Source organism: Macadamia integrifolia, chromosome 4, assembly GCF_013358625.1.
Source record: "Macadamia integrifolia cultivar HAES 741 chromosome 4, SCU_Mint_v3, whole genome shotgun sequence".
Classification (NCBI taxonomy): Eukaryota; Viridiplantae; Streptophyta; class Magnoliopsida; order Proteales; family Proteaceae; genus Macadamia; species Macadamia integrifolia.
In genome coordinates this window covers 3,813,939-3,839,808 of record NC_056560.1, presented here as the reverse complement: position 1 = coordinate 3,839,808, position 25,870 = coordinate 3,813,939, and the positions used below count along the sequence as shown (strand labels likewise).

Below are 25,870 nucleotides of genomic sequence, written 5' to 3'. Positions count from 1 at the left end.
GGGACAGAGTAGTTACTTATGAGAATGCAGTTGCATACATCTCTTTCGTTGAATCTCTCTCCCAGCATCAACTTCTGTTTCCTCAATTCAGTCAACTCCCACTTCCCAGGTCAGATTCTAAGTCCGTTCTCTCCTCTCAAGGCCACAATACTCGGTCTTCCATCTCTATTTTGTTCAATCGATTTCTCCAACGTGTCCTTCTAGTTGTTAGTTTAACCTGAAATTTTACAGTTAAGTATCTTTCATGATTCTCTACAGATGCCAGTCAACAGAATAAAGTTCTCTCTACTGCTTGCATCTATCAAACCCTTGCCCTGTTCTCTTATTCCAAAAGAAATCTGTGTTTCCTAATTTAAAAATTTGTTCAGGTCACCAAGAATAATTGAACACCATTGGTGTTGATCTGATCTATTTTCTGCTAGCTATCTAATTTTTCTTCTAATCCAAATTCTTTTTTTATCAATTTTCTTATTAAATCCTATTGTACCTCCTTATTTAGCATATCCATTCATGCAATTAATTCAAACCAGAATTATATTCGTTTCTAGTTTAATCAGCTTATCTGTTCTTTTAAATTTCCATATCATTTCCTTATATTGAAATCTCTTGCACATTTTCTGTGCCCCTATTTAATATTTATTCAAGAAGATTCTAGCCAGCTTCTGATCCAAATTTCCGAAATTTAGGGTTTAGTTTGCTTGTCTACATTAAGCAGTGCAAGCAGTCCTTCCTACCAATTAGCTCATTTTCAATTTCCATATCTATATACAATTACCAAGGGTCAGAATAGCAGTCCTGCAACCCTTCAATCCAATAATGGGCGCAAGTAGACCACATAAATAGAACTCTGAGTGCAGGTTGAGAGAGAGATGCTTAATCCGTCTTGCAGAAGAGAGAAGGGGCAAGTGAGTGGGGTGCGGGAACTTGAGTCTTGATAGAGAGACGTGGGGATGTGTTTCAAGGTGTAAGGTAAGTGCAGACTTGTTTCAAGGTGTTTGGGAACCGGAAAAAATAGCTCCTGCTTGGGTTTCCTAATTACCACAAAACACGTGTATTGTGACCCTGAGGATATCTCAATGTACAGAATTTTACAAGATCCACACAACCGAAGGTTGAATTCCAACCTAAATTCCAATTTCCATGTGCCAATATACACAACCCAAATGCAAAATGCACCATGAAGCTATTTACATACTCATTGATCCAATCTCCAAAAGTACATGTGCCACACAAACACAAACAAAAAGGTTATTTAGTGAAGACAGCATGATAAAGATTCAACTGAATTTACAATTGTTTAAATGATAGGATCGACCAGACCCAGGATCCAAAGCAAAGACTAAATCCCCAAAAAAACCAATTCTGCTTCTAAATCTTTTAGAGGAAAAGTAATCAAACATAGGGAAAAGTCTCCTTGAACATGAGGCGTGTCCTACGCCTACTCACGTAAGAATATGTTATTATTTTTTCTTTCTTTGAGAAAATGAATAAAAAACGTTTATGTGAATAGGCATAGGAAACACCTCATGTTCAAAGAATCCCTTTCCCCAGAGCATAACACTAATTATCAAAAGGGTAATAAAAAGGTAATAGAATAAAAGACCCATCTTTTAGAATTTAGAATGTGGGTTTACCCCCTTTGATACATTTGGTCAAATCCATTTACATTTTCTACAAACCTTGAAGTTCACACCTTTAATCAGACATGAAACTCAAATCAACTCCTATATAGATTTTAAGAGCATTAAAACAAATTGCATTCAGCATGTAGATTTTAACTTAATACATACAAAGAGAGCCATGCTATTACTCCAGGATCCTAGTTCTAGCCCTCATCATGAACAGCACCAACGAATTCATCAGCACCGGTTCGATGGATCAAAACTCTAAATTGATCAGGGTTATTCAAACGTGCTTTTAGCAGTCTAGCACCACCAATAAATTGATTCCCTATCCTAAATGTCATATTCTATAGGCAGATTAACTATGACAAAGCAGCACAGACAGAAAAACAAAAGGTAAATAAAAGCCACGATGAATGCACAATGCCACAATTAATGAGTATTGACACTAATTTGACTTTAGATCCAACATCCAAGAACTTTGAAAAACTGAAATTGAATTATATTTTCCAATATGTACAGTGAATTAAAGATGTGACACTTGCAAGATTGTCATGCTTCCCAGCCACATGCACAGAGAGACAAAACTTTGATAGTAACTGTTTAACAATGAGTATCATCCTCAAAATCATCCTGAAAAATACCATTCTAAGATTCACCGGAAGTAATTGGCACATCAAGTCATTTATAGCCATACATTAATGCAACACCATGCAGTGAAATACCAAGTTAAACCATGGTTGGGGCTCAAATCCACAGAACAACGAACTAAAAAATATGTTAACCACATCTTGAAACAGAAATATATCCATGTAAAAAATTCAACCAACAAAATGATGGAGTAGCTTTAGGGAGAAGAGGGAAAATCACATAAAGAAATGGGGGAGAGAAGAATCACACAGCCCTAAGGCTCTCAATACTCAAACTCAATTCATATTTTCTTCAATCTGTCTTTCTCAATCGATTACAAGCATATAAATAGGAAATTGAAAAACTCTAACATGGAAAGGAATCCTAAAAGGAACCTAACTCAAAAGGAAAAGAAATCCTAAACCAACTCTAACTATGTCCTACGTATGCAACTTCTCAAAAATAAACATAATAAAATAAACTAAAGATATTAGTTTCCTAAATAAAATAAACTACTAAAATCCTACTAGACTAAGGACTCAATATGGATCCGGTTCATCTCTCGCTGGATACCCAGATGGGTATGGATCGCTCCATGGATGCATATCTACATCAATTCTCCCGATGTTGAGAAAAACTCGTCCACGAGTTTTGTAGAATGGAAGAATCAACACCAATCAATCAGCATCCATCCTTGCCTGTATGAAATCACCATCGAAACTAAAATCAAACGATATGAAATCCATGACGCGAAGTTCATTGGTGAAGTGATGACTCGGGAAAATAAAATCGATCGATTCACTGAAGAGCAACCGATTTAAAATTTTTCACAAGTTGATCTACAACTCCCAATGGTGCCATCTCATCTTCTACCACTGGCGATTCATCTTCTGGTTCATCTACATGTTGTTCAACGGCTTAGATCACATAGTTGAAAGTAGAGTGTACTTGGGTTTTGATGTCCGCGAGCTTCTCTATGATCAATTGCATTTGTTGGTGGATATCCAGTAAAAGGTCTAGATCCATCGCCTAGGTTGTTGGAATCACTATGGATGGATACTCAAAGCAACAAGTGAGTGGCAGAATGGTAAATAAGGAGGTTTAAAGAGCAATGGCAGAATGGTTTCTTTCTTTTTTTTTCTTTTTTTTTTGGGTAGCAGTTCAATTTGGAACACAAGAAGAATGGATTTCACGTAGTAGGGGAGAGGGGTATACTTGGAAAAACAAGGTAAGAAGACATAAGTATTAAAAGGTGGGGGCAGGGGTATTTTGGGAAATAAAAAAGATAACTAAAGGAAAAAAGGGGAGAAAAGGAGAAAATCGTGGGGGTTTATGTTACCGACAAAAGGAGTTCTTCTTCTTCTTCTTCTCTTCTTCTTTCTTTTTTCTTCTTCTTTTGTCTTCTCGTTTCTTCTTCTTCTTCTTTTTTCCAGCTGCTAGAACCCTGCAGAGGGGTTCGACTGAGATGGGGTTCTGATGGCTTCTCTGTCGACTCTATCTTCTTCTGCTGCTTCTTCTGTTTCTTTTTTGTTCTTCTTGTCTCTGCCTCTCTTCTCTTTTCTTCTTCTATTCTTTCTTCTCTCCCTACTACGATGCTCCTTTTTTTTTTCTCTCTCTCTCTTCTGCTGTCGGAACCCTAAGGCTTGATCAGAGGAAGTTGGGAGAAAAGAGGGGTTGGGACAGAAGGGTCGATTCTGTCCATAGAGAAGGCAGAATCGATTTCTCTCTCTTTTTTTTTTTTTTTCAGTCTCTGTAACAGAAACAGAGAATGGGGGAGGGAAGGAAAGATGGAGGGAAGGAAAGATGGAAGGAAAGAAGAGAGATGAGGGGGAAGGAACGGGGATCCTTCGGCTCTGATACCAATTGATGGAGTAGCCAAAGGGAGAAAAGGAAAAATCGCATAAAGAAATGGGGGAGAGAAGAATCACACAGCCCTAAGGCTCTCAATACTAAAACTCAATTCATATTTTCTTCAATCTGTCTTTCTCAATCGATTACAAGCATATAAATAGGAAATTGGAAAACTCTAACATGGAAAGAAATCCCAAAAGGAAGCTAACTCAAAAGGAAAAGAAATCCTAAGCCAATTCTAACTATGTCCTACGTATGCAACTTCTCAAGAATAAACAGAATAAAATAAACTAAAGATATTAATATCCTATATAAAATAAACTACTAAAATCCTACTAGACTAAGGACTCAATATGGATCCGGTTCATCTCTCGCTGGATACCCAAATGGGTATGGATCGCTCCATGGGTGCATATCTACATCACAAAATCATGTATTATTCTCATCCACTAGCAAATAACAATGCATATATCTTCATAACCAAGCCCATTAAAAAATGAGATGATGGATCAATTGCATTTTTGGTAGTTGTACATAAATATAAGAAGGTAGTGAATCATAAATTTTACATGGTAATGAGATGTGTATACAAGTAACATCTGGACTTTATGATATACTATGTCAACAAGCTATGTAATCCACAAAAATATGGAGAAACAAAAGCGGAGGGACAACTTACAAAAGTATGTAAATCCCAAAACTAACTTGAGGGAGAAAAGGACATTAAAAATATCCCACACGAAAAGAGGATAAAAATGCATAGAAATCAGAATGGGAGAAAACCATAATCTATCAAAGAATAGAAGTTGCTGAATAAAAACAGTGGTAGCATTGCTGGTGGTATTTTAAATTAAAGAAACAAAATTTTCCTTTTCATCATCCATATAATTAAATCCCATAGAGACTATTGGTTTATGGTCGTCCTTGTTGGCAACCCGGCCATGTAGCGGTGATGACATGGCCAGTTTGGGTAACATGGATGAAAATGATGACATGGTAGTGTCCAGTGTCACCGGTGAGATAACAGAGCCGCTTGGTACGCATGGAATGGTTTGATACATCCTTAGTATGTGGTGCAAGTTTCTGGGTCAAAACTGATAAAATTGGCCTATTTACGCTCGGGGGTATTTTTGACGGTGAAAATGACATTTTTGGCAGATTGTTTCTTCATGAAAAATATAGATTGTAATTAATCTAGTCCAGTGCATCTGATTTTGTCACATTCCGATACCGTATGAAGAAGTTACGGCATTTGTGACAGTCGAGGGCAGTTTCGGCCTTGAAGATGAATTTTTTAAAAGAAGTATTCCCCATGTAAAACAATACGACAAAAATTCAATCTTTCCAACGGTTCTGATTTCATCGCGTTCTGATTCCGTATGAGAAAGATGCGTCATTGGAAAGGGTCTAGGGGCATTTTAGTCTTTTTACATGGCTGAGTCAGATGATTGAGTCTTCTGGAAAGTCGTAGAGCGTCCAGTTACGGTTCCAACACACTTCGTTTCATCTCGATCGGATATCGTATGAAAAAGTTATAAGTGTTTTCGTAAAGCCGGTTCGAAAATCTAAACCGAAAATTCATCAATATGCTCTTGCTGTTGTGTGGATTTTTTGGTATTTATTTTTGAAATTTGAAGGGCTTTTATGTAATTTGGAGATTTTGAAGGTCTTAGTTGATAAGGGGTGTTTAGCACTGGAAATATGAAGGCAGGGGCTTATGTATATATAAGAGAATCAGAGGGATCCTTAATACACGGCTCAGATTGAGCCATGTCGGTCAGATTCAAATATGACGGTTCGTGCAAGAACTTGCGTTGAAGATGCTTATCCGAGGCTTTTCATTGGTAAAGTGTATTAGATATGATGGTGTGGTGCCTCACCATATTGAGTCTTGATTGTGTAGCGTATGTGCATAGAATCTATAAAGAGATTCTCCATTTCTTGATCTAAGCCAATCATATCAAATCGGTTCCGATCTAACGGTCAAGATCGATGGAGCTTTATTAAAGTTAACTGGCAGAGTACCGTGAAACTCACTACACCAAAATCGGTGATCGACAACGCGTCTGACAATGTCAGCACGTACGTCATGATGACATCATCGAGATTCAAAATCTATGGTTTAGATCTATTGTCTGTTGGTTCAATCGGACGGCTCAGATTAAGAGATACCTTTTGATGAGACCTACGGCCAGATCTGCGCCTCATGCGCCGCCGGTGTAGCCTACGCCACCCCTACGAAAATTCCATTTCAGGCTATCTCATTGCTCTAACTTCAAATGGTCATATCTCCCTCATTTTAACTCGGATTTGGATGATTCAAGTTGGAGATTCTTCATCTCTCCGAACTCTACACACCAGAGGGAAGAAATCAGGCAAAAGGGTTGCTGAGGTGGTCGGAAAAACGAGTTGAAGCTCTTGGAAGGCTAAGGGTTTGAATGAAAGACTTCCATCCTCTTGCACTTCATCCATAGCCCCCATTAGAGGCTTAGGAAGCTGCTGGAAACCAAGGCAACAAGCTCTATTGGTTGTTGCCAAGAGAAAGAGAAAGAAAAAGAAAAAGAAAATTGAAGAGAAGAGAAGAGAAGAAGAGGGAAATGGAGAAGAAGTTTTTCCCTCTCTTTGTGTGTGTCTTGAATGCCTCTCAAGAAAGATTTTCTCAAATCCAATTAATGGAGTTTGATGGTTCTTGTTAAAAATACTATTTCCCCATTAAAGCTTTATTTACAACGAAGACTAGAAGAGGAGATGTAGAGAGAGAGAGAGAGAGAGAGAGAGGAGTGTGTGTGTGAATGTGAATGCTATTATTGCTCCATGAAAGTAAAGACAAGGAGAAAAGAAAGAAAAATAACAAGAACCTAGAATTTGGTTCTTGTGAATTGCTTCAAGAAACCCAAGTGCCAACCGGGGTTGAAGCATTGGCAGCACTGAGACAATATGATTATGGCCCGCATCAAGTGGAGATCGACATTATTGCATCTCTGACGGTTACTCCTTGCCAAGGTAACCTCACTTTTGCCAAATTTCCATTATTATAAATCATTGTAGGCAAGATATTTGATAAAATGCCTAAGTGATAGTTGTAGTCTATTTTGGGGAAAATTTGCATATATGAGCGCTTCACTATAGGACATTGTCATAAGTCCAACTTTTTTTTTTTTTTTTTTTTGTTCAATGGGTGCTGGACACAAGGGCTATGTGTTCCTTGGTAGTTACAACTACCTAAACCTATTTGCCGTGGGTGCGGCCTCTCATATCATTATGAGAAAACTATGGTGAAAACCTAGCCATTGTCTGTCATTGGTGGAAACTGGGAATCTGTTCCCTTAGCTGTGGGTGCAATCATAATTAGTATTGAGTAAATATTGAGCCCGACAGTGGGCATTACTCCGTGCATGTAGGCAACTGGCCGAAGCACGTATTTCTTGTGTTGTGGATGTGGATGTGTATGCTGGTATTTGTATTGTGGATTGGAGTTCTTGGTTGTAGAATGGGTGTGTACATCTGGTAGACCTGGCCACTTGGTGGTGCAATGTGGATGTGCATACGACTGTGTATGTATGTGACAGTGATTACCGTGTGACAGCTCTGGGCAGCAATATAGGTTATGTGAGTAAGTTCCGTACAACAGTAAGAATGGTCAGTAGTATACATAGCAGCTCTGGGTAGCATCAGTAGACTGTGCTATTGAAGTGCAAATAGTGATTGCCATATCAGGGGTACAGCTGAAAAATGAAAAAATATTTGGCACACTGATTCACCCCCCTCTCAGTGTCAATCATGACCCAACAGAGACAAGGGACAACAAATTAAATGCAAGACAACACATGCAAATGGTAGTGGTAGCACAAAATTTTACACAAGTCCACACTGGTCCTGATGGTGTTGATGGTGGTGGATACAACTAAGAATAAAAAATAATGTTGTTGAGATAATATATCCCAAAGTCCTAGCCCAAGAAATGCTAGTAGTGAAGTTTAAAAGCATTTTCAGGAGAGAACCAAGCATAAACCCATACGACTTCTGGTCATGGTTCAAGATTTCAGTCGAAGAGAAATTGCATGTGAGTTATAGACATGAGTTTCAGTCGAAATTCCATACCGTCTAAGCATCTCAGTTTTGTACTGCCAAAACAGTACATTCATGATGCAGATTAATTACCAAAATAGGCTTGTTTTATTAGGAATAAGCTTAGGGTTGGGTTCCATACATGTTGGGCCTTTGATCCCATGTGTTTTGAGTGTAATAGACTACTTTTATGGGTCTAAAAGGGGGGGTCTAAGATTGAATACGGGATTACTAGTTAGTTTCCATTTTCATTAGTTTCCTTTTTAATTGGGCTTGATTTGAGTTATATTTGTTTCCTTAGGAGTCAAGTTGTTAATTGAGTCAAGTCATTAGTAGTTAGTTTCATTTTTCAACTAGTTTCTAATTTCAGTTTTTAGTAACTATTGTATTAGGAGAATATTTGGTTTCCTCTTTGAGGAACCTTCTATTTTGTAATTCTCTCCCCCATTAACATTATAAATAAAGAAGAGGAGGCTCCTAAAAGCCTAAAATGATTTTGATAAAAAAAATAATGGTTGTTGCTATTGTCTTCTTCATGAAGAGTTGTCTTGTGTTTGATCAAGGCTGAAGGAATTGGTGTTTGATCCAATTAACTCTTTGCGGCGTGAAGTCCAAGAGGTTTTCTTCAGATCCAGCCATCCGATGGCTCTCTGTTTTTGATCGAGTGTTAAGATCATATAGAGGAGAACTCAACCTTAATTTGAGGCTCATCAGACCAAGGAATCTGCAGTTAGGGGATTTCTCCCTATTCTGGCCGATCCTAATTTCTGCCCAGATTTGCGAATCGATTTCTATTGGGTGTTGCTAATTGGTTGCTGATACTATTCCTCACTGATTTGACTTCATTAGTTGATAATTTCAATCCTATATTCCCTGTTGTTTATTCAGTTACAGAATTTCTGAAACTGAGATCGATTGGACTGGTTTGACTATTGCTGTTGTGTTAGACTTTGGTTCATGGATTACAGTTGTTTGTGAATCCAATGGAACTACTTTCAGTCCCTGGTTTAGTTCTAAAAGGTTGCTGCTGGTTTGACCTCATTAGTACTACCATATTGAAGTCGATAGCCTGCTAGACTATCTTCTATTATTTAGATTTTCTGTTATATTGTTGGGTTGGTTATGGTTGTTCTTAGATTAAAAGATCCTGAAGCTGAGACTTGGTTAGACCCCTATCCTAGTCTACATTAATTCATTTCATTTACATTTCAAATCTCGGTCAAAATGGGTCGATGTTTTGACCAATTTCGACATATTTCAACTGAAACCTGTGAATTAGACTCCCATCCCTTTCTTTTGAGTTTTTTGGCCATTCCACTCGAAAATTTTGTGGAAAGATGTGTTGGAGGTTTGTACAGCACATCTACAATAAAGATTTAGTGCATTTGAGCTAGAGTTCTTCAAGATTCACAACACCCCTTTTCCCTAGAGTTAATTTTTTTGCATATGTAGTAGTTAAGCTTCAATTTTTTTTGGTGTTAGATATTATAGGCTTATCTGACTTCATGGAGTCTGATTTAATTTTCTGTTTTAAACTATTTTTATTTTTCTGGTTTAAAAATTGATTTTCTAGCAACAAAATTATTAAAAAAAAAAAAAAAAGGGTTAATTGTTGATTGTTGATTGTTCACATATGGAGTTATAGTCGTAACACTTTACTAGTATGGTGTACTTGTAGTTGTAAGTTGTAACAATATGACAGTTACTAACATTAAATGATTTTTCTCTCAGTAAATTGGAATTGCATATTTTGGTTGTTTTCATTTTTTTTTTTTTTTTTGTATGTCATAGTACAAAATTATATGCAGTATAGGCTATGTTGGAAAAATATACAGCCAAGTTATTCCATACACTGCCAACAACCTAGGGTATGAAACCAAACAAACATGTTAAGTGTGTTTTTTTAACAATCTAAAGGTTTCATTGAGTTTAGGAATACTTAATTAGGGCCTCCATAAGGTTTCAGGCCTAAATATAATCACTTAGCCACCGAAATTTGATGGTTCTGCAAAATATTCGGTTATAGAACCTTAGTCACAACCGACTTCTTGAACCTTACTTCTAGTTGAAACAAATACACAACAAAGAAGGCCTGTAAATAACCCTGGGCCGAATCACATAACAGATCAGATGAGGAATAAAGTCAGAACCACATACTGATACTAAACAGGTGTTGCATGCATTCAAATTCAACTTTGAGTACATTCGAATTATCCAATTAAATTACCAAAAAAAATTCAACCAAGAGAGGCTAAGGATTGCCATGGAAACGACCTACAAAAGTTCCTGCCACAAATTGATCATAAGTAGATCAAATGGAAACGACCTACAAAAACCGTGAATCTCCACAGAAAATATAGCAAGTAGAGAAAATGCTTCCCAATCGAACGATAACAATAATAGATCAGATCTTACTTACCTATTTAGTGAATAATCTATATAATCATAACAGACAATCCGTTCAATCTCAGTCCCAAACCATGCATTAAACAACAATCAGGAAAAGAAAAGAATGAATAGGCATATGCGGATAAACCAATCAGACTTGACGTTCGATCCACCGATAAACAGATCCACTAAAAGATCGATCAAGAAAACCAATAAAACCCTAAAAACCCCGGTGGAAGCGTTAAGATTACAATCATCGGGCAGCATGAGTTGTTAGAACGGAATACCTGGCTGAACTTCAGGGCGTGCTGTTCCCCAGCTAGTTGAAGGTTGCCGCTGACGAAGACGAGCATGCCGCCGGCGGGACCGGAAGGCTGACAATCGACGGTGCTGATACTATGCTGGCACTGCTGAAAAGGGAGACTGGTGAGCTTAGCAACGATGTTCTGAGAACCTTGGATCTTCTGACCCTCGAAGGAGAGCATCGAACCCTCCTGATACAAGTTCGCAAGACCGGCACGATTTGCATCAAATGTTGAATAATAGTGTTCCACAAAAGCCTTGGCTACAGCGTCGGGATCCATCGCCGTCGTAATCCTCGCCTCTTTCTCTTTCTCTTTCTCGCTAATAGGGAAGGAGGAGGGAGGAGAAACAAATCAAGAAGACGGAGAGCCTCACGGGTTTTATTTGTAAACCCACTGCCAAATACTTGCGATACTTCGCCGGATTATTTTATGGATTAATACCACTGTCTATGAATACCTCTTTTTCTCGGACAAGACTCCAGTTGTTTCCAAATGAAAATCCTAAGAAGAATATTTTGGTAATAACATTTTGGAAAAAAATCCCTAGCTGGTCGCAAACCCTATGCCCAGACACATTGGTTGGTGAAAAGACTATCTTAACCCTTAGTTAGATGTTTGGGCATCTACTTTTGTTGGCCTTTACACCCGTAAGGGGCTATGTGACCAGGTAATGATACATAATATTAAAATTTTTTATTATTATTTAATTCTTTAAGGGTAAAAGATCACTGTCAAATTGCTTAGCTTCTATAAGTGAGGGGTCAATAAGAATACACACAAAGGCATCAAGAAGGTAGAAAATTTTCATTTCAAGAGAATCATGTTATGTAATCTTATGTCTGGGAGCAGGCCGATCTCTTTCCTTTTACATGGTTTTTATCCATCAAAGTTTGAATATAGACTTAGAAACAAAAAATGGAATAAACCCTTTTATTTTTTACCAATTTTATCTAATATTTTTCTTTTTACGTTATTTTTAACTTATAGAATCCTACTAATGACTAATGGAAAAATCTGTTTGCACTGGAAAGGGGTTACAATAAACTCTTGTAATCGCATTTCTTTGCTCTTAGACGACATTATTTATGTACGAGCCATAAACTCGGATATCCTAAGTTCGACTTCCACTAGGCACACCTTGGACCACTCACACGGGTTTCCAGGCCTTCAACCTGACTAATCCTGCGGGCTCACACTGACCCCACAACCGCATGGATCAGGTCATACCGGGGTTGAATAAGAACTCGAGACCTCCTGAAAAACATGGGATTTTTGCACACCACAACTCACCAACTGCACTGGATAGGTAGGTGGATTTTTTTTTTTTTTTTTTTTGGTAGAACTTATGATTTCTTTTAAATGTGGTCATTTATGTAATTTTGGGAACACAACTACTTGCTCAATTGGTTAACAACCACCTCAACTAGAAGCAGCAACAGCTTCCCCCTGATCCTTCTCCTTAGTCTGGCTGCCTCCACAGCTTCAGCTTCAGCTTCCAAATCATCAAAGAAAGAGTAATCTTGATACATTTTATAGTTTCATGGAGATCACCAGGCTCTCTAATTATAGTTCTCTCGCTAGAGTTCACCATATGGTGTGAAGTGTGAATCTGGTCAGTTGTTAGATAGGTATCTATCACATTTCTCCCAAATTAGGCTAATCTCTCTCTCTCTCTCTTCCATGATCTAGAGGCCTTTATAGACTTTCACCTGATCTAATGATTCTGATCTGTTCAACAACGATTTCCTTTTTTGACACCTTTGGAACGAAACTATCAGATGGAACGGGCTTTTGTCGTTCCATCTTTCCTCTTTTAAATCGTTTTTTCTCCAATTTTTGGTTCAAAAAAACTGAAACACAACATATGGTTGCCAAACAGATTTTTACGTTTTCCATTCTAATAGAACAAAAAACGGTAGAAACATTTTTTTGGAACAATACCAAGCCCGTTTGGTATCGTTCTAAAAAAAACGTTTTGGTACACTTATGGTTTGTAAAAAAAAGTGAAAAAAAAAAAAAACTGAAAAAAGGAGATTGGACGAATTTTGGAGTTCCGTCTTCCCAGTTTCGTTCCATTTTACAGAAAAATGAATTATTGTTCCCGATAAAAATCTGAAATTTTGAAACACTTTTTTTTCATTTAAAACGGCATATTGATACAGAAACTTAAATTTTCGTTTTTTACACGAAACATCGTTTCTGGAAGAAAAACGATACCAAATGGAGCCTTGGATAGGATCACCTTCAAATTGTTTAAATTTATAGGACAACCAGAGAAACCTGCTCCCATACGGCCTTACCCACCTACCATCTAATTAATTATGCCTCCTACAGAAAAATTCACATGCTTGACATACCAAACAAAATCCAGTATACTCAACTCACAGAAATTCTAGTACATCTTAAGGTTTCATAAGAGAAATTACATCACCATAGAAATCCTGTGAACAGATGATGGCCTAAATGCTGAAGCTGCTTTTCATGTTATAAATGTTTTCCCAAATTTTCAAATGGGGCCAGGACTCTGCCATGTGGATATGTCAGTAATAAGATCTCGAAGCTGATCTATAAGATCCTTGAGATGCTTGTTCTTACATATGAGCTCCTGTATTCAGAAGGAGAAATGATCATTCATAAAATAGTTAAAAAGATAAACTAGCAAATGCCATAAACAAAGTCTATTTTTAAATCAATTTCAAGAAATCAGTAGTCGATATTAGGTCGAGGGCAAATATGCCACTGAACATAAACTATTTCAATCCATATTTGTGTATGAAAAACAAGAGAAAGCAACATCTGGTGATATCTCACCTTCACTTTTTGGCCTAAAATTATGATTCTATATTGACTTCTACCACTAAGAGTTCTATTAAGTTGTTACAATTAGCACCAGATTATGCAATTACGATCGGATATGTGAGCTGGAATACAGCATAATATTAATGCAAAATAATTAAAGATGCATTTCTATGTTGTACAAGTACCAAAAAAAAAAAATATGATGTGTCTTCTAATTCTAATAAGAAAATCTGGCATGTTTTCTATGGAAAATTCCCACAGATACTCGTAGCATATAGTGATTAGCTCACATGCCCATCAATCCAGATAGTGGATGGACTCACAGCCCCAAAGTTAAGGTCCTATCATGAGCTACTACATTCATGAACACCCCCTTCCCCAAGAGAAAAGGGTTTACAGACAAAGCAAGCATTCAGCATCTATCCAGCTCTAATCCATAAAACCCGCCTCAAAGGCTCAAACTATCTTGTGTCTCCTTGTAGATATTCAGTAAAGTAAGTTTCAACTCTACTTGAATTTTCTAATATAGAGCTGTAAATTTATTGTAACTAGTTGGTACAGGACTCATCATGACTTAGTCACCCAGATAGAAGGAAAAAAGGGAAAGTCCACAGATAACAGTTACAGGTTCTTCGGCATGGCTGATGTTTTAGGCCAAGCAAAGAAAAATGAGCATAAGCAGTATGTGGAGTACATTGTGAAGTACCTTTCTTAGATTGATGACTCGCTCTTCTAGTTTCTCAATTTCAGCCTTATTCCCTTGGAGTTCTGAACCAGCACTGGTGGAGCCCGATTCAAATGCGTTTGACTATGTTAAGATGAGAATATTTCATAATAAGAGGAAATCTTAAGGTGAACATTGAGTAAGGAAGAGATAACTGAGAAATCATAATCAAGTTCATGGAAATATAATCAACAAAGTCCTTGATCTGTCCTATTAATCAGTATCCTAGAAATATATTAAAATTTTAAAATTATAACTAAACCTAGGGTTTTAATCTACCTTCCGAGTACTAGGAATATCAGAAAGAACCTCACGAAGAGAAGCCACAGAAGACTTATAACGGAGACGAGCCTCTTCAAGAGCTCCACCACCTGTTTCTAAGTGATGCGATGAATCAGAAGCATCAGGATTGATAACACTGGAAGAGTGAGCCACAGCTGTTGTAGACCATAAGGCAGGATTGCAGAGTTCCTCGTTCATGGAAGAGATGATCTGATATGCTGCCTCAATGGTGTCCTCTAAATGCTTTAACCCCTCTACTGCTAATTCCTGTGTGCCTTTTGTGCTTGCCATCGGGCCTTTCTCGTCCATCATCTGATATTCCAATTTTGAAGTAAACTCAGATCAAAGAGGGAACTGGGAAACGATTGAGATTTAAGAATCTATAAAGAGATGAACATATCAAGAAAGAGGAAATTTTGTCCAGAAAAGGGAAAATTATATATCAGAATTTGAAAGAAGAAATCGCAAATTAACATTTCAAAACTGGGAACTGATAACGTTAAATAACTAACCCCAATTCTGAGGCCAGAGAGATAAAGAGAATCTGGGCCAATTGAAGGTCGCCGCTGTTGCTGCTTGTCTGCTCATCAATGGAAGTGATCGTGGTCTCGTGGTCTCGTGGTCCGAGTTAACCAGAGAAAAGGCCGCGATTTTTTCTATGTCGAAAAGCATCGAAAAATATAGAGGAGAAGAGCCCCAAGAAAGACCCCTCTCTACAGCGGATGACAAGGGAAGTGGGGGTCCCACCCGTCAGATGGACCCTCACCACCCTGTACAGCCGCAGTGGAGGATCCTGACTTGACATGTAAAATGAATGAAACAGAAAAGGAGGCTCGTCGACAGCAGGGTTCGAACCTGCGCGGGCGAAGCCCAACAGATTTCAAGTCTGTCTCCTCAACCACTCGGACATATCGACAATATAAAAATTAAATTATTTATGTCTACTTTATAAATAAAAGTAAGTTAGCTTAGAGGGTATTTGGTTCGGTAAATCAAATGATGTATATATCGGATATGAATATCAATCTTTTAATAGATATTCTTCTAAATTATGTTTCTTTCTGAAAAATCATTTGGTTGCCTTAAGGCTAGTACATGTTTCTCGCAGGTTGAGATATTGGCTTCCGTAGAGAACGTCTTTCCGCTTTTTCCTTTTATACTAGATGGTAAAAATGTTGTTTAAATCTAAGTTTAAGTGTTGAGGTAAACTCATATTTGGAACACATCATTTGTAATATGGTCATTCATGGGAAGTAGGATGCTCACTTATGAGGGTCATCCTAGTGAAACCAAACAACTCCAAAAATTAAGAATTATCATTCTAAAGAATGTCATCCCAAAGATTTATCGAACCAAACACCCCCTTTAAGGAATCGGAATCAGGCTGGATGAATCACCCGATCCTGCAAACCTATTTAAATTTCTAATTATTTAGGTTTGATCTATTTTTTTCTCATTATTTTCTTTCTTTAATCAATAAAATAGCAACAAATTCCAATGAACACTCTTAAGAGTAAAATCCTCAAGTTTATTGAATAAAAAACTCTAAAGAACCTATATTTTGGGAAAATCTTTGCTTCTTATACAAATTAGCAGGGTCCTGAATCCTGGTCCACACAAACCAGTTCTGAATTGATTCATTGATTCAGATCAGAACTGGATGGAGATCCCACTGTTTGATTTTGGGTTATTAACCCTGACTATATCGTTAAAAGTTGGGATAGACAATCAAATTTGACGTAAACTTTTATCTCGAGAAAATAAAATAGCCATCAAAGAGTTAATAGAAAATATTGAGATTCAATTTTTGAAATTACTCCATGTAAACCCTAAAAAAAAAAAATTCCTACTCAGTTCAAGCCCTACAAGCTTTCAATGGCCTTTAAAGGCGGCCCACAACTCAAACCACATAATACAAGACATCAATCATTAACATGACACACGGCCAAGTGAGATTTCCTGAGATACGGAAGGGATTGTACATCAATCTCATGCTTTTGAAATGGAATTCAACCAAAGGAAAACAAGATTATTAAGAAAGGACCCCTCTCAAAGATTTCTGAAACCAAGCAAGATGCTTCTTAATAATAACCAATCATAACACAATTCACCTTGCCAGGAGAATACTATACTTCAAAATAAGGAATGTTACAATAATTTGTTTGATCTGAGCTTCTGCTTTTCTCCTTTTGGTAGGAAATATACATAGAGGGCTACAGTGAATAGATTTCAATCATCTTTATTGGATGTGTGGCTAATATACATTGATCAATTCTTTCTTTTTTCCCTGAAAAATACATGTTATCTGTAAAACCTGTACGAAAAAAAATCTATAATACACCCCCAATTTTCAGAGGGAACCAAAAAGAATCACCCTGATGCTCTCACCTTCATTGTCAGATGGGTAGGAGACATTGCCTGGTAAATCCTGAAGCCTCCATGATTCATCCAGATGCATGGTGTCTACCCTGCCTCTCAGAGTAGTATTCAGTTTAGTCTTTGTGATCTTTCCCATATTCATTTGTATGTCAAGGCACTAAATCCAATGGAAGTGATATACAATTGGTTCTGCTATTAGCTTCGATGCCAGATGATGAAAGGCCACCCATCACCAATTGAGCATGGCATGCACACGAGAGACGCACTCCAGCAAACAACCAGGTTTGTCTATTCCCACTTTCAAACCTGGAAGAATCCCGAACACAGCAACAATAGTCAACAGGTGTAACATTTCCAAAATGACAATTTCAGTCAAATGCCTTGACTGATTTGAATCAGATAAAGGTAGAACAGAACACTTAATTGACTTGAGTACAAACACCAAACTATGCATGTGATGGCACATTCACAAGTTCTTCAAAATAAAATCCACAAAGGAGTCACAGGCAATACTTTTCATTTATGGGTTTGGATGGGAGGTTGAGCTGAAAAAAGTTTTAACTTATTCCAACTCACGGAACCCCACCCTCATTAGTTAACTTTCTGGTGACATTTTTTATACTAGACTCTGTAATGCACCATAAAAAGGTAAAAAATTTAAACAGATCTTTGATTTGGTGTAAACAAATATGGCACAAGATTCTAGTGGCAACTTATCACCCTGTTTCTGTGACATAATCAAAGTTGACTTAAGATGCTAGGAACACAAGGTTTTGTTAAATAGTGCTAAGACTTCCTAGAATCACTTTTAAGTATCCATGTGACATGGAGAACTTACTCTTTGGGACGAATGAATACCCATTTAAGCATCTCACTTCGTCCTGGAGAATAGCTGTTTGTGCCCATCTCTGCATCAAGCCTGTTTTTTCAAGCACCTGCTACTATTCGTTGGGGGACACAGTTGATTTGAAAAAGCGTGTAACTTCCCGGTACAGTTGTTCTCCTTCAAATGGTTTTGACACATAGCCATCCATACCACACTTCGAGCACTCCTCATGCGTAGCCTGAATGACATCCGCAGTCATCGCCAAAATGGGTATGTGCCAGTTCAAAATGTTTCCATTGGCTTCTGCAGATACTTCTCCATGCCGAACACGACTGTTGATTTCATGTTCCATTTCCCGAATCCTTCTTGTAGCTTCAAACCTGGAAGCATTTAGGATATTTACATGTAATTACATATCTGAATTGAGAAGGGGTGCGTGGGTTAGGCACTTTGTAAATAGAAGGTAAAGTTGGGGCATTCAATTAATTAGGAAAAGTAACATCAGTTAAAAAAAGAAAAATAATAAAACAAGAAGTAGGGAATAATAAGTAATTAAGACCATGTAAGCATACCATCGGAAGACGTCTCTAGTATCATCATCAAAGCAAACACAAAATCTAAGCTAGGACATGTGACACAGCAAGCTGTCCTTAAACTATGCCGGAGTGCATTCCATCTGATTAGTATGCTCCATATTTATAGGAGAAACATAGCCCCAAAACTCAGGATCATCTGATATCATACTTCAAATAGGGCCAAGACATATGAATGGACAAGGTTTTTAGTCACTAAAAAGTAATCTATATATTGCAAAAGCTGACATTTCAAGAATCCCATCATAAGAGTGTCCCACTAACTAGCTTCAACCATTAACTAGTCCACATGGCACCATAGGATGATACATATTATTTACACAGGGAGCTGCATCACAAATTTTGTCATTCTCAGAAAGTTAATTAAAGTAGAAAAAAATTGACTGACTTCTATGCACCTTGGAGTTCATAAGTTTCATATTACCCCTAATCAGAATTAAGCAAAGCCTTAAGCTGTAATCCTCGGGAGCTCTAAAACAAAGGTGTGAAACATACCCATCCATTTCTGGCATCTGAATATCCATGAAGCAGGCATCAAAGGGGTGAGGCGGTCTAAGCATTTCAATTGCCTTTTTCCCGCTAGCTGCACACTCCACATCTGCTCCATACTTCTTCAAAGCACCAGCCGCAACCCGGAGGTTGACATTATTGTCATCTACGACAAGTATACGCTTACCATCAAGAAGATTGCAGAGAGATAGAATGGGAAGCCCTCTGTCGTGGCAGTTGACCTTGTTTCCAACACCCATTGCTCGTTGCAGAGATGCTGCCAGCATACTAGCCCTCAGGGGCTTTGAGATAATAGTTGGGGTAAACCCACCAGATTCTGCAGAGCTGGTTTTGGTCGAACTGATGGAGTTAGCCAGAAGAAACAGTTTCGGGGGAACCACTTGGTCAATCTTCCTCAACTTGTGAACAAAGTGATTTAAGAAACCCATATCTGTATCCCAAACTTCTTTCTCAACAAGGACCATGTTAATGACATCAGTCCCAGAGGCTGTGCTAGCAAAATCTTCGTTCAGATCAGAAGTTATTTCAACTTGAATCCCAATCCGTTGGAGGTTATATCTTGTAACTTTTGCCCGCACAGGTCTGGGGTCCACAACCAATGCTGTCATCCCGTGAAATTCTGAGGACAAAGACTTGGACCTACTATTCTGCTGGTTTTTGTACTCGTCAGAATTGGAGTGGCCATTGGTGAAGACAGCAGTGAAGGTAAAGGTGGACCCAATCTGGGGTTCACTAACGAATCCAATCTCCCCATTCATCATACCAACTAAGCACTTGCTTATACTCAGTCCAATACCTGTTCCCCCATGGATACGAGAAATGGATGGTCCAACCTGCATAAAAGGTGTGAAAACACGAGATTGGGCTTCAAAAGGGATACCAACACCTGTATCTTCAACCGATACAATTAAATTGATAAGCTCTGAAGAGTTTGGCAATAGAGTCTGTGGACACATAAGTCCCTCCTGACTGAATTTGTCAAAGGTTTCCCAGCTGCATCGTCTGTCTGCCACAGGCAACCCACTTAAGGTGTTCTTTGATGATAAGTCTGTCTCAACTTCAATTGAGTTTATCACCTCCTCAACCAGATGGACAGTCACAAAGATATGACCTTTCTCAGTGAACTGCAGAACAGAGAAACAATAAGGCCCCGTTCCACTTGTTATTGTATAGTGAAGCAACTAGAATCCTCCAGGAGAAACAATAATTGAAAACAGTGAGCAATTATAGTTAAATGAAATTCTTTCTACCAGGACAAATAGTTCAACTCTATTACTAAACACAAAACCTCTGTTCATAATGCAAGAGCAAAAAATAAAAGACACGGCACTTCTTCTGAACCAAACATTTAAAAGTAAGAATCAGTTTCCAGTCCATTCCCATTATAAGCTCACTTTAAATTGAATACACAATGTTTTTTCTTAGTAAATCCTGATTACTTGTCATATTTCTCACCATCTCAACAGAAGGCACTTAAAACCTGAAGACTTCCAAGTTCAAACGCCACTTCTTTGCCCATATCATCAATTCTATTATGTTCAAGAAATAAGAACACATTTCACACTTACTTTGATTGAGTTCCCCATAAGATTCGTGATGATCTGCCTAAATCTCCCTGGATCTCCAATTAGAATTTCAGGAACCCGATCAGAGATATACACGGCCAACTACTCCCAGTAAATTTGAAGAGGAAATTCCACAAGTTGACGAATCAGAGAGAATAAGTTAAATCATTTGACTTCACAAAAGAGAAACTATGAAAAGCTGGAATTTTTTGGTTACCTCTATCCCCTTGTCTTGAGACTTCCCAGAGAAAAGTGACAAGACATCATCCAAAATTGCCCGCAAATCAAACCGGACAGCCTCTAGTTCAAGTTTACCAGATTCAATTTTAGCCTGGTCTAAAACCTCATTTATAAGTGAAACCAGAGCTTTCCCACTTGCCTGAGCAGTTCTCACATAATCTTGCTGTGTTATATCCAGATCTGTGTCCATGAGCATTTGCAACATCCCTGCAAGATGAAAGTACTTAAAATTTCCATGCAAAACAGTAGACTAAAACAAGCTTAGAAAGAAATCAAATGGATAAAGTACCAATTTACAAGATCACCTATCCTCACCTAGGACACCATTCATTGGGGTTCTGATCTCATGGGAAACAGTGGCAAGAAACTACAGAAGATGAAACACCTTGTTTAGACTTTAGATCATGATAAACAAGACGAAGTGTAGGATAAGATTGATTAAGGAAACAAAATTATCACTCACCTGAGATTTTGCAACATCTGCTGCCACAGCCCTCTGTTGGAGTTCCATCATCTTGTGGAAATCATCCTCAACTTTTGCGATTCGATTTATTGTTGCATGAAATATATGTCCCAAAAGCAATGCAATCACAAGGACACCAATTGATGTTGTTATTGCCAACCAAGGCCATGGTGGCTTCTGCTTGAATCTGTTCCAACAATGAGCAGTATATGACCATCCATTTCAACCACTTTTCACCTAAACACCAAATATTCTGTGACAACAAGGGATCCAATAAATTACCTGCAATGCATCTCATGCTTCCTGATTGGATCACCAAAATTAAGGGTACTAATATGATACATCGTATCATCACCACCTTCATCCGGACCATACATGCTAATTGATTGCGAGAGATTAGTGGTGTCGTATACATTGACAATGATGGATTGCTTGCTTGCAAGCTGGTGTAGCAACTTCTCCACAAGAGATTCTACATCAAAGACTCCACCTAGGTACCTGCTTGCCAGTAGTTGCACCGTTTAGGTTCTCTCCTTGTCTGTTGTGTCATATCAGGCTGTCTCTGGTTTATGTATTTTTTTTCTTTCTTTCTTTGTCTTGTTACATCATATCAGTTTGTATCTTGTTTAGAGTGTGTGGGTTTGCAGATAATTGTAGACCTCAATATTACCAATTTAATTGCCACTGGTTTCACCATTCCAGTCTGGCCTATCAATTGACAAACTCTCTGAATGTAGCACAGCCCCAGTGTGGTCACCCAACATTAACTTTTTGTCCTTAATCACTTTCCTATCGAACAACTAACCATTCAAAAATAGGGACAAACAAGGATGCAGCGTAACTGTTCAGTGTGAGGGTGCGTTTTTCATAACTACAAACTGGTTCATATTCCATACAAGGAAAATCTTATTTTCCTCCTCTCCCCCGACCCCCACCCCCCACCCCCGGTCTGGGTGGCAGGGTTGCATTAGGTTGCCCACTGATTAACCATATCTCTAGGGAAAAAAGTATAGTATGATCTCAAATTTAGAATCAAAGGGTAATCTTAGTGACCCAAAACATTAATATTTTGTTCACTGTTGGCCATTTCTCTAATGCTCAATCAAAATCAGTATATGACTGAAAATACAAAAAAATCTGACAGCAGAATTTGGGACTTCCACATTCATACATTGGTCCATGTATTTCAGATCCAGACGAACAAGATATTTGGGTGGGAAAATTAACAGTTGATCGGAATATACAACAACTCAGCCGTTTCCCAACTAAATGGGGTCAGCAGTTGAGCTGAATATACAATTCATCATACAGGATAAGACTCTTCATTGAAGTTGCATTTGCAGAACATTTCACTACATACGGAATCAACTATCAAGAGCACAAGGTTAATAAAATCGGATTATTCCTTCAGCGAAGAAATCCTAGATAAAATTTTGGGTTGTCCTACTTCACCATTTCTGAGCTATTTTAACAATTAAGAGAAGTGATAGAGAGAGAGAGAACCCATACCCATCAGTAGCTTGGATTCGCTCATTTGGGGTTGCATTTGACGAGAGCTCCGACTTGTAAACAGCAAAAGTCAGTATGACCCCAAGGCGATTTGATTTGAGCAACCTAAACGGAGCAGTAAGGACCCCTTTTCCTGATGTTCTAGCACGTAATACATTGTCACGATCTTCCTGCAGACACACAAGTTATATATTTCTTCAGAATCAATGATTGAAGAAGATTAATAAACAGTTTATCAAAATTTTCCTGATCCTCAAACAGATGATAAAATTATCTCATGCAGATTTTGCTTTATTTAGAAAGAACAACAACAGCAACAATGTGCGACTCCCAAACTAGGTTCGACAGACCACAGTCCATGGTTGCTATTTTGTAATAATGTACCTCTTCAACTGGGACCATGTACTTTTATTACATACCTAAGTGTGTCTCCTACCACAATCTATGAGATATAATATAAGCATCACTAGAATATGCAGAGAGAGAGAGAGAAAAGAAGAGAATCACCTTCCCTGAAAGCATATCAATAGAAATCACATGCGAAATAGTCTCCTGCGCAAAGATAACTGGGGCATATTCTTCTTGAACGGGAGATGGATCCTGGGTTTCAGGTGCATAGTCATCCTCCTGAACCTGGGTCTGTTCCATGGTATCCATCCTCTTAATAGTCCAGCCTTGTTGTTTCTCAAATTGTTCCCTTTCTGAGTGGAGCACCCTAACAGCATAAGCCACTCCACTGGTTAGTGGCCTCTCAAAAGCTGTTCTCTCTGTAAACCTTGCAAAAGTTGCCTGTTGGTCAAGAAAGATTCTTGTAACTAGTTGGCTGTGTATAAGCAAGGGAAAAACTCAAATCTAATTATGACTTGATCAAATGAAACAGACAAATTCTCTAGAAAGAAACTATGCAATGAAACAAAGATCAGATTTAAGTCAGTTGCACTGAAATGGAGAAATTTCATATATTAAATGGCTGAGAATCTAAAATTGCACACTGGGTAGATAAGAAGAGAAATTAGAAGTACCTGATCAATAGAAGATGGATTCTTTCCATGGTGAAAGGTTGAAATCAGAATGGACAAGGCCTGAACATGGTTCATACTGACATTAAACTGGTCTTGTAGCATCCTCGCGCGCTCATCACACATGCCCGCGAGGGTCTCCTTCCTCCTCTCGGTTGCCAGAGAGCTCATGTAACAGAAGAGCCATGACGACGCCACGACCCAACCAATTACCCAGGCAATCAAAAGGTTCTTCCACCATTTTCTATGGAACATCTTCGGCCAATTAAACTGGTAGTAGTGGTGGAGCTTCGAACCGCTTGCAGGGATCTTCTCCCACAATTTGAGCCATATCTTCTCTCTATAACCGAGAAAACCAGCCCTCTTCTCCATGAATCCACCATTAATGAACCAGTTCATTGGGATCTCAGAAAGAATGCAACAGCATAGCGTCAAAAAGAGATCCGCTGTCTTCAAATCAAACCCAAGTACAGAGAGATAGCTCATCCACGACAAGAACCAACACAAATTAACCATAAACTGTAAAAAGAGAAGTAGTTCTTATACTGCTTCTTAATTTCACTTGTGGGAGGAGTTGTGGGAAAAAGCGAAAACCGAATTATCAAACGCTACAAAAAAAAATGAAAAAAAACAGACTTCCTGGTCCTAAAACACGCTACAGAATTTTAATTTGAAGCTCCAAACACCCAAAATTAAGGAAAGAGGAAAGACCCATCAGCAGAATCAGTGATCTAAGCCACCACACAGCAAAGGAAGAACCATAGAATCAAGGGTTGTACCAGAAACTGATTTCTAGTTTTACAGAGTTACCCAGTCACTCCAATGTAAGCTGCCAACCAAAACACAGAACCAGAAAAGATACTAAAAACAGCAGCGAGATTCTAATTTAGTTACCAAATCAGAAGCTCAACATAAGCAGAGAGAAACCTGAAAAAAAAAAATTTCTGTCAGGAGATCTAGTTGCCATTCCTTAAATTCCTGAAATCAAGTGGAACGAAAATCAAGCATGTGGGTGTTAAAGGTTCACTCCTAACTATGCGTGGGTATGGGTTGTGCGATAGAGGTAGACAAGCGAGATAGTAACAGTATAACTGTATGAGAAGAAGAAGAACAAGAAGGAGAGAGAATGGAAGGGAAGAAGTCTGGTTTCAAGGGCTTTGTAAAAGCCAAAATTGTGAAAGAAAAAGATGAGAAGAGTATGGCAGGAGAAATGTCTGCTAGCAGAGAGCATTATCCCAAGTTATCCACCCAAAATCGAACTGAGAACAAGAGATAAACAAAGCAAACAATAATGGATAAAAAAAGCAATAATCAATCTAAGCTAATTACATAATAGGGCAGAAAAGGTATACTTCCACTGAGCAGCAATGGCTGCTTTTACAATTGATCATTACTTTATTTTTATTAACTTTTTTTTTTTTTTTGGTGTTCACTGTTCCCATCACTATCCATGGCCAGTGGACAAGCTTAACACGCTACCTTCTGGTTTGTTTGGCTACATATTGTTTTGACGAAAATACCCTTGCATTTAGAGTTAAATTTCAGAAAAAGACATCCAGCTTCCAGCCTTTTTGGTGGGTTAGGCATTAGATGCCCATGCTTTTCTAGAATTACCAAAAAGGAACCAAAGGGTAGGTAAGGATGAAGGCCCCATGACAGGAACTCCTCCTCCTCGAGGTGCCATTGTGTCTTCTTGTCTCTTTGGAATCTAAGGTGGTGTTTGGCCGAACAGCAAACTCTTCCTTTTATCTATTATCTCAATACGTCAATGTGGGAAAGAATCTACGTGTCACACTAATGATAATGCAAAGAATAGTATAATCTATATGAGACCCATGTGATCAAAGTAAGGAAGAAAATAATAAAAAAATCTCATGTAAAACAGAAATAATAAAGTTCATCTAAGCATCGGTATATCCCCCACATATTACTATATTAGTATTAATAATGGCAAGAACTTAAAATTTGGGGATTGATTCTTCAACACTCCTAACCTAAAACAATTGGATTACGGGTTAATTGATATCTATAGTATCATTATAGAATATGACTCCCTTTTATGTTCAGATTCTCAATAATATCACTTAACGCTTCCTT

General features: G+C 38.1%; 3 protein-coding genes and 1 non-coding gene across 7 annotated transcripts in view; all 4 read right to left on the bottom strand.

The window, feature by feature from the left end:
- The window catches only part of LOC122077407 (nuclear transport factor 2B-like), a 12,183-nt gene extending 832 nt beyond the window's left edge, over window positions 1-11,351 (bottom strand). The window contains exon 1 of the mRNA XM_042643353.1: window positions 10,847-11,351. Within this exon, the coding sequence (XP_042499287.1) occupies window positions 10,847-11,143 (297 nt within the window). The 5' untranslated portion in view covers window positions 11,144-11,351. The remainder of the gene's footprint in view (window positions 1-10,846) is intronic.
- Window positions 11,352-13,218: 1,867 nt separating this feature from the next.
- Window positions 13,219-15,358, bottom strand: LOC122076049 (mediator of RNA polymerase II transcription subunit 30-like). Of its 3 annotated transcripts, none has more exons than XM_042641331.1 (4): window positions 15,182-15,358; window positions 14,697-14,981; window positions 14,370-14,471; window positions 13,219-13,469 (listed from the first exon to the last, which is right to left on the bottom strand). In XM_042641331.1, the coding sequence occupies exons 2-4, from the start codon at window positions 14,979-14,981 to the stop codon at window positions 13,371-13,373; spliced, it is 486 nt and encodes a 161-aa protein (XP_042497265.1). In that variant the 5' UTR covers window positions 15,182-15,358; the 3' UTR covers window positions 13,219-13,370. The 3 variants fall into 3 exon arrangements, with proteins under 3 accessions (XP_042497265.1, XP_042497264.1, XP_042497263.1); XM_042641330.1 differs by having other exon boundaries at window positions 14,667-15,023; window positions 15,182-15,355; XM_042641329.1 differs by having other exon boundaries at window positions 14,667-14,981; window positions 15,182-15,353.
- Window positions 15,359-15,503: 145 nt separating this feature from the next.
- TRNAS-UGA lies at window positions 15,504-15,585 on the bottom strand. Its single transcript has one exon. It is a non-coding gene; the product is annotated as a tRNA-Ser (tRNA).
- A 1,182-nt stretch (window positions 15,586-16,767) lies between these two features.
- LOC122076569 (histidine kinase 3-like) lies at window positions 16,768-25,112 on the bottom strand. 2 transcript variants are annotated; one of them, XM_042641939.1, is made up of 11 exons: window positions 23,777-25,112; window positions 23,262-23,543; window positions 22,755-22,924; window positions 21,528-21,743; window positions 21,246-21,432; window positions 21,098-21,149; window positions 20,760-20,989; window positions 20,546-20,644; window positions 18,963-20,101; window positions 17,887-18,254; window positions 16,768-17,354 (listed from the first exon to the last, which is right to left on the bottom strand). In XM_042641939.1, the coding sequence occupies exons 1-10, from the start codon at window positions 24,287-24,289 to the stop codon at window positions 17,990-17,992; spliced, it is 3,153 nt and encodes a 1,050-aa protein (XP_042497873.1). In that variant the 5' UTR covers window positions 24,290-25,112; the 3' UTR covers window positions 16,768-17,354; window positions 17,887-17,989. The 2 variants fall into 2 exon arrangements, with proteins under 2 accessions (XP_042497873.1, XP_042497874.1); XM_042641940.1 differs by having other exon boundaries at window positions 23,262-23,529; window positions 23,777-23,942.
- Between the last annotated feature and the right edge of the window lie 758 nt (window positions 25,113-25,870).

Excerpts from the sequence above, each read along its gene's own strand:
- LOC122076049 (XM_042641330.1), bottom strand. The coding sequence starts at position 14,981 with ATGATGGACGAGAAAGGCCCGATGGCAAGCACAAAAGGCACACAGGAA. Across the intron at positions 14,472-14,666 it reads ATATTCCTAGTACTCGGAAG|TCAAACGCATTTGAATCGGG; the intron begins GTAGATTAAAAC and ends ATCTTAACATAG. Across the intron at positions 13,470-14,369 it reads GAGTCATCAATCTAAGAAAG|GAGCTCATATGTAAGAACAA; the intron begins GTACTTCACAAT and ends TTCTGAATACAG.
- LOC122076569 (XM_042641939.1), bottom strand. The coding sequence starts at position 24,289 with ATGGTTAATTTGTGTTGGTTCTTGTCGTGGATGAGCTATCTCTCTGTA. Across the intron at positions 22,925-23,261 it reads TTGATATGCTTTCAGGGAAG|GAAGATCGTGACAATGTATT; the intron begins GTGATTCTCTTC and ends GTGTGTCTGCAG. Across the intron at positions 21,150-21,245 it reads CAGATGTTGCAAAATCTCAG|TTTCTTGCCACTGTTTCCCA; the intron begins GTGAGTGATAAT and ends CATCTTCTGTAG.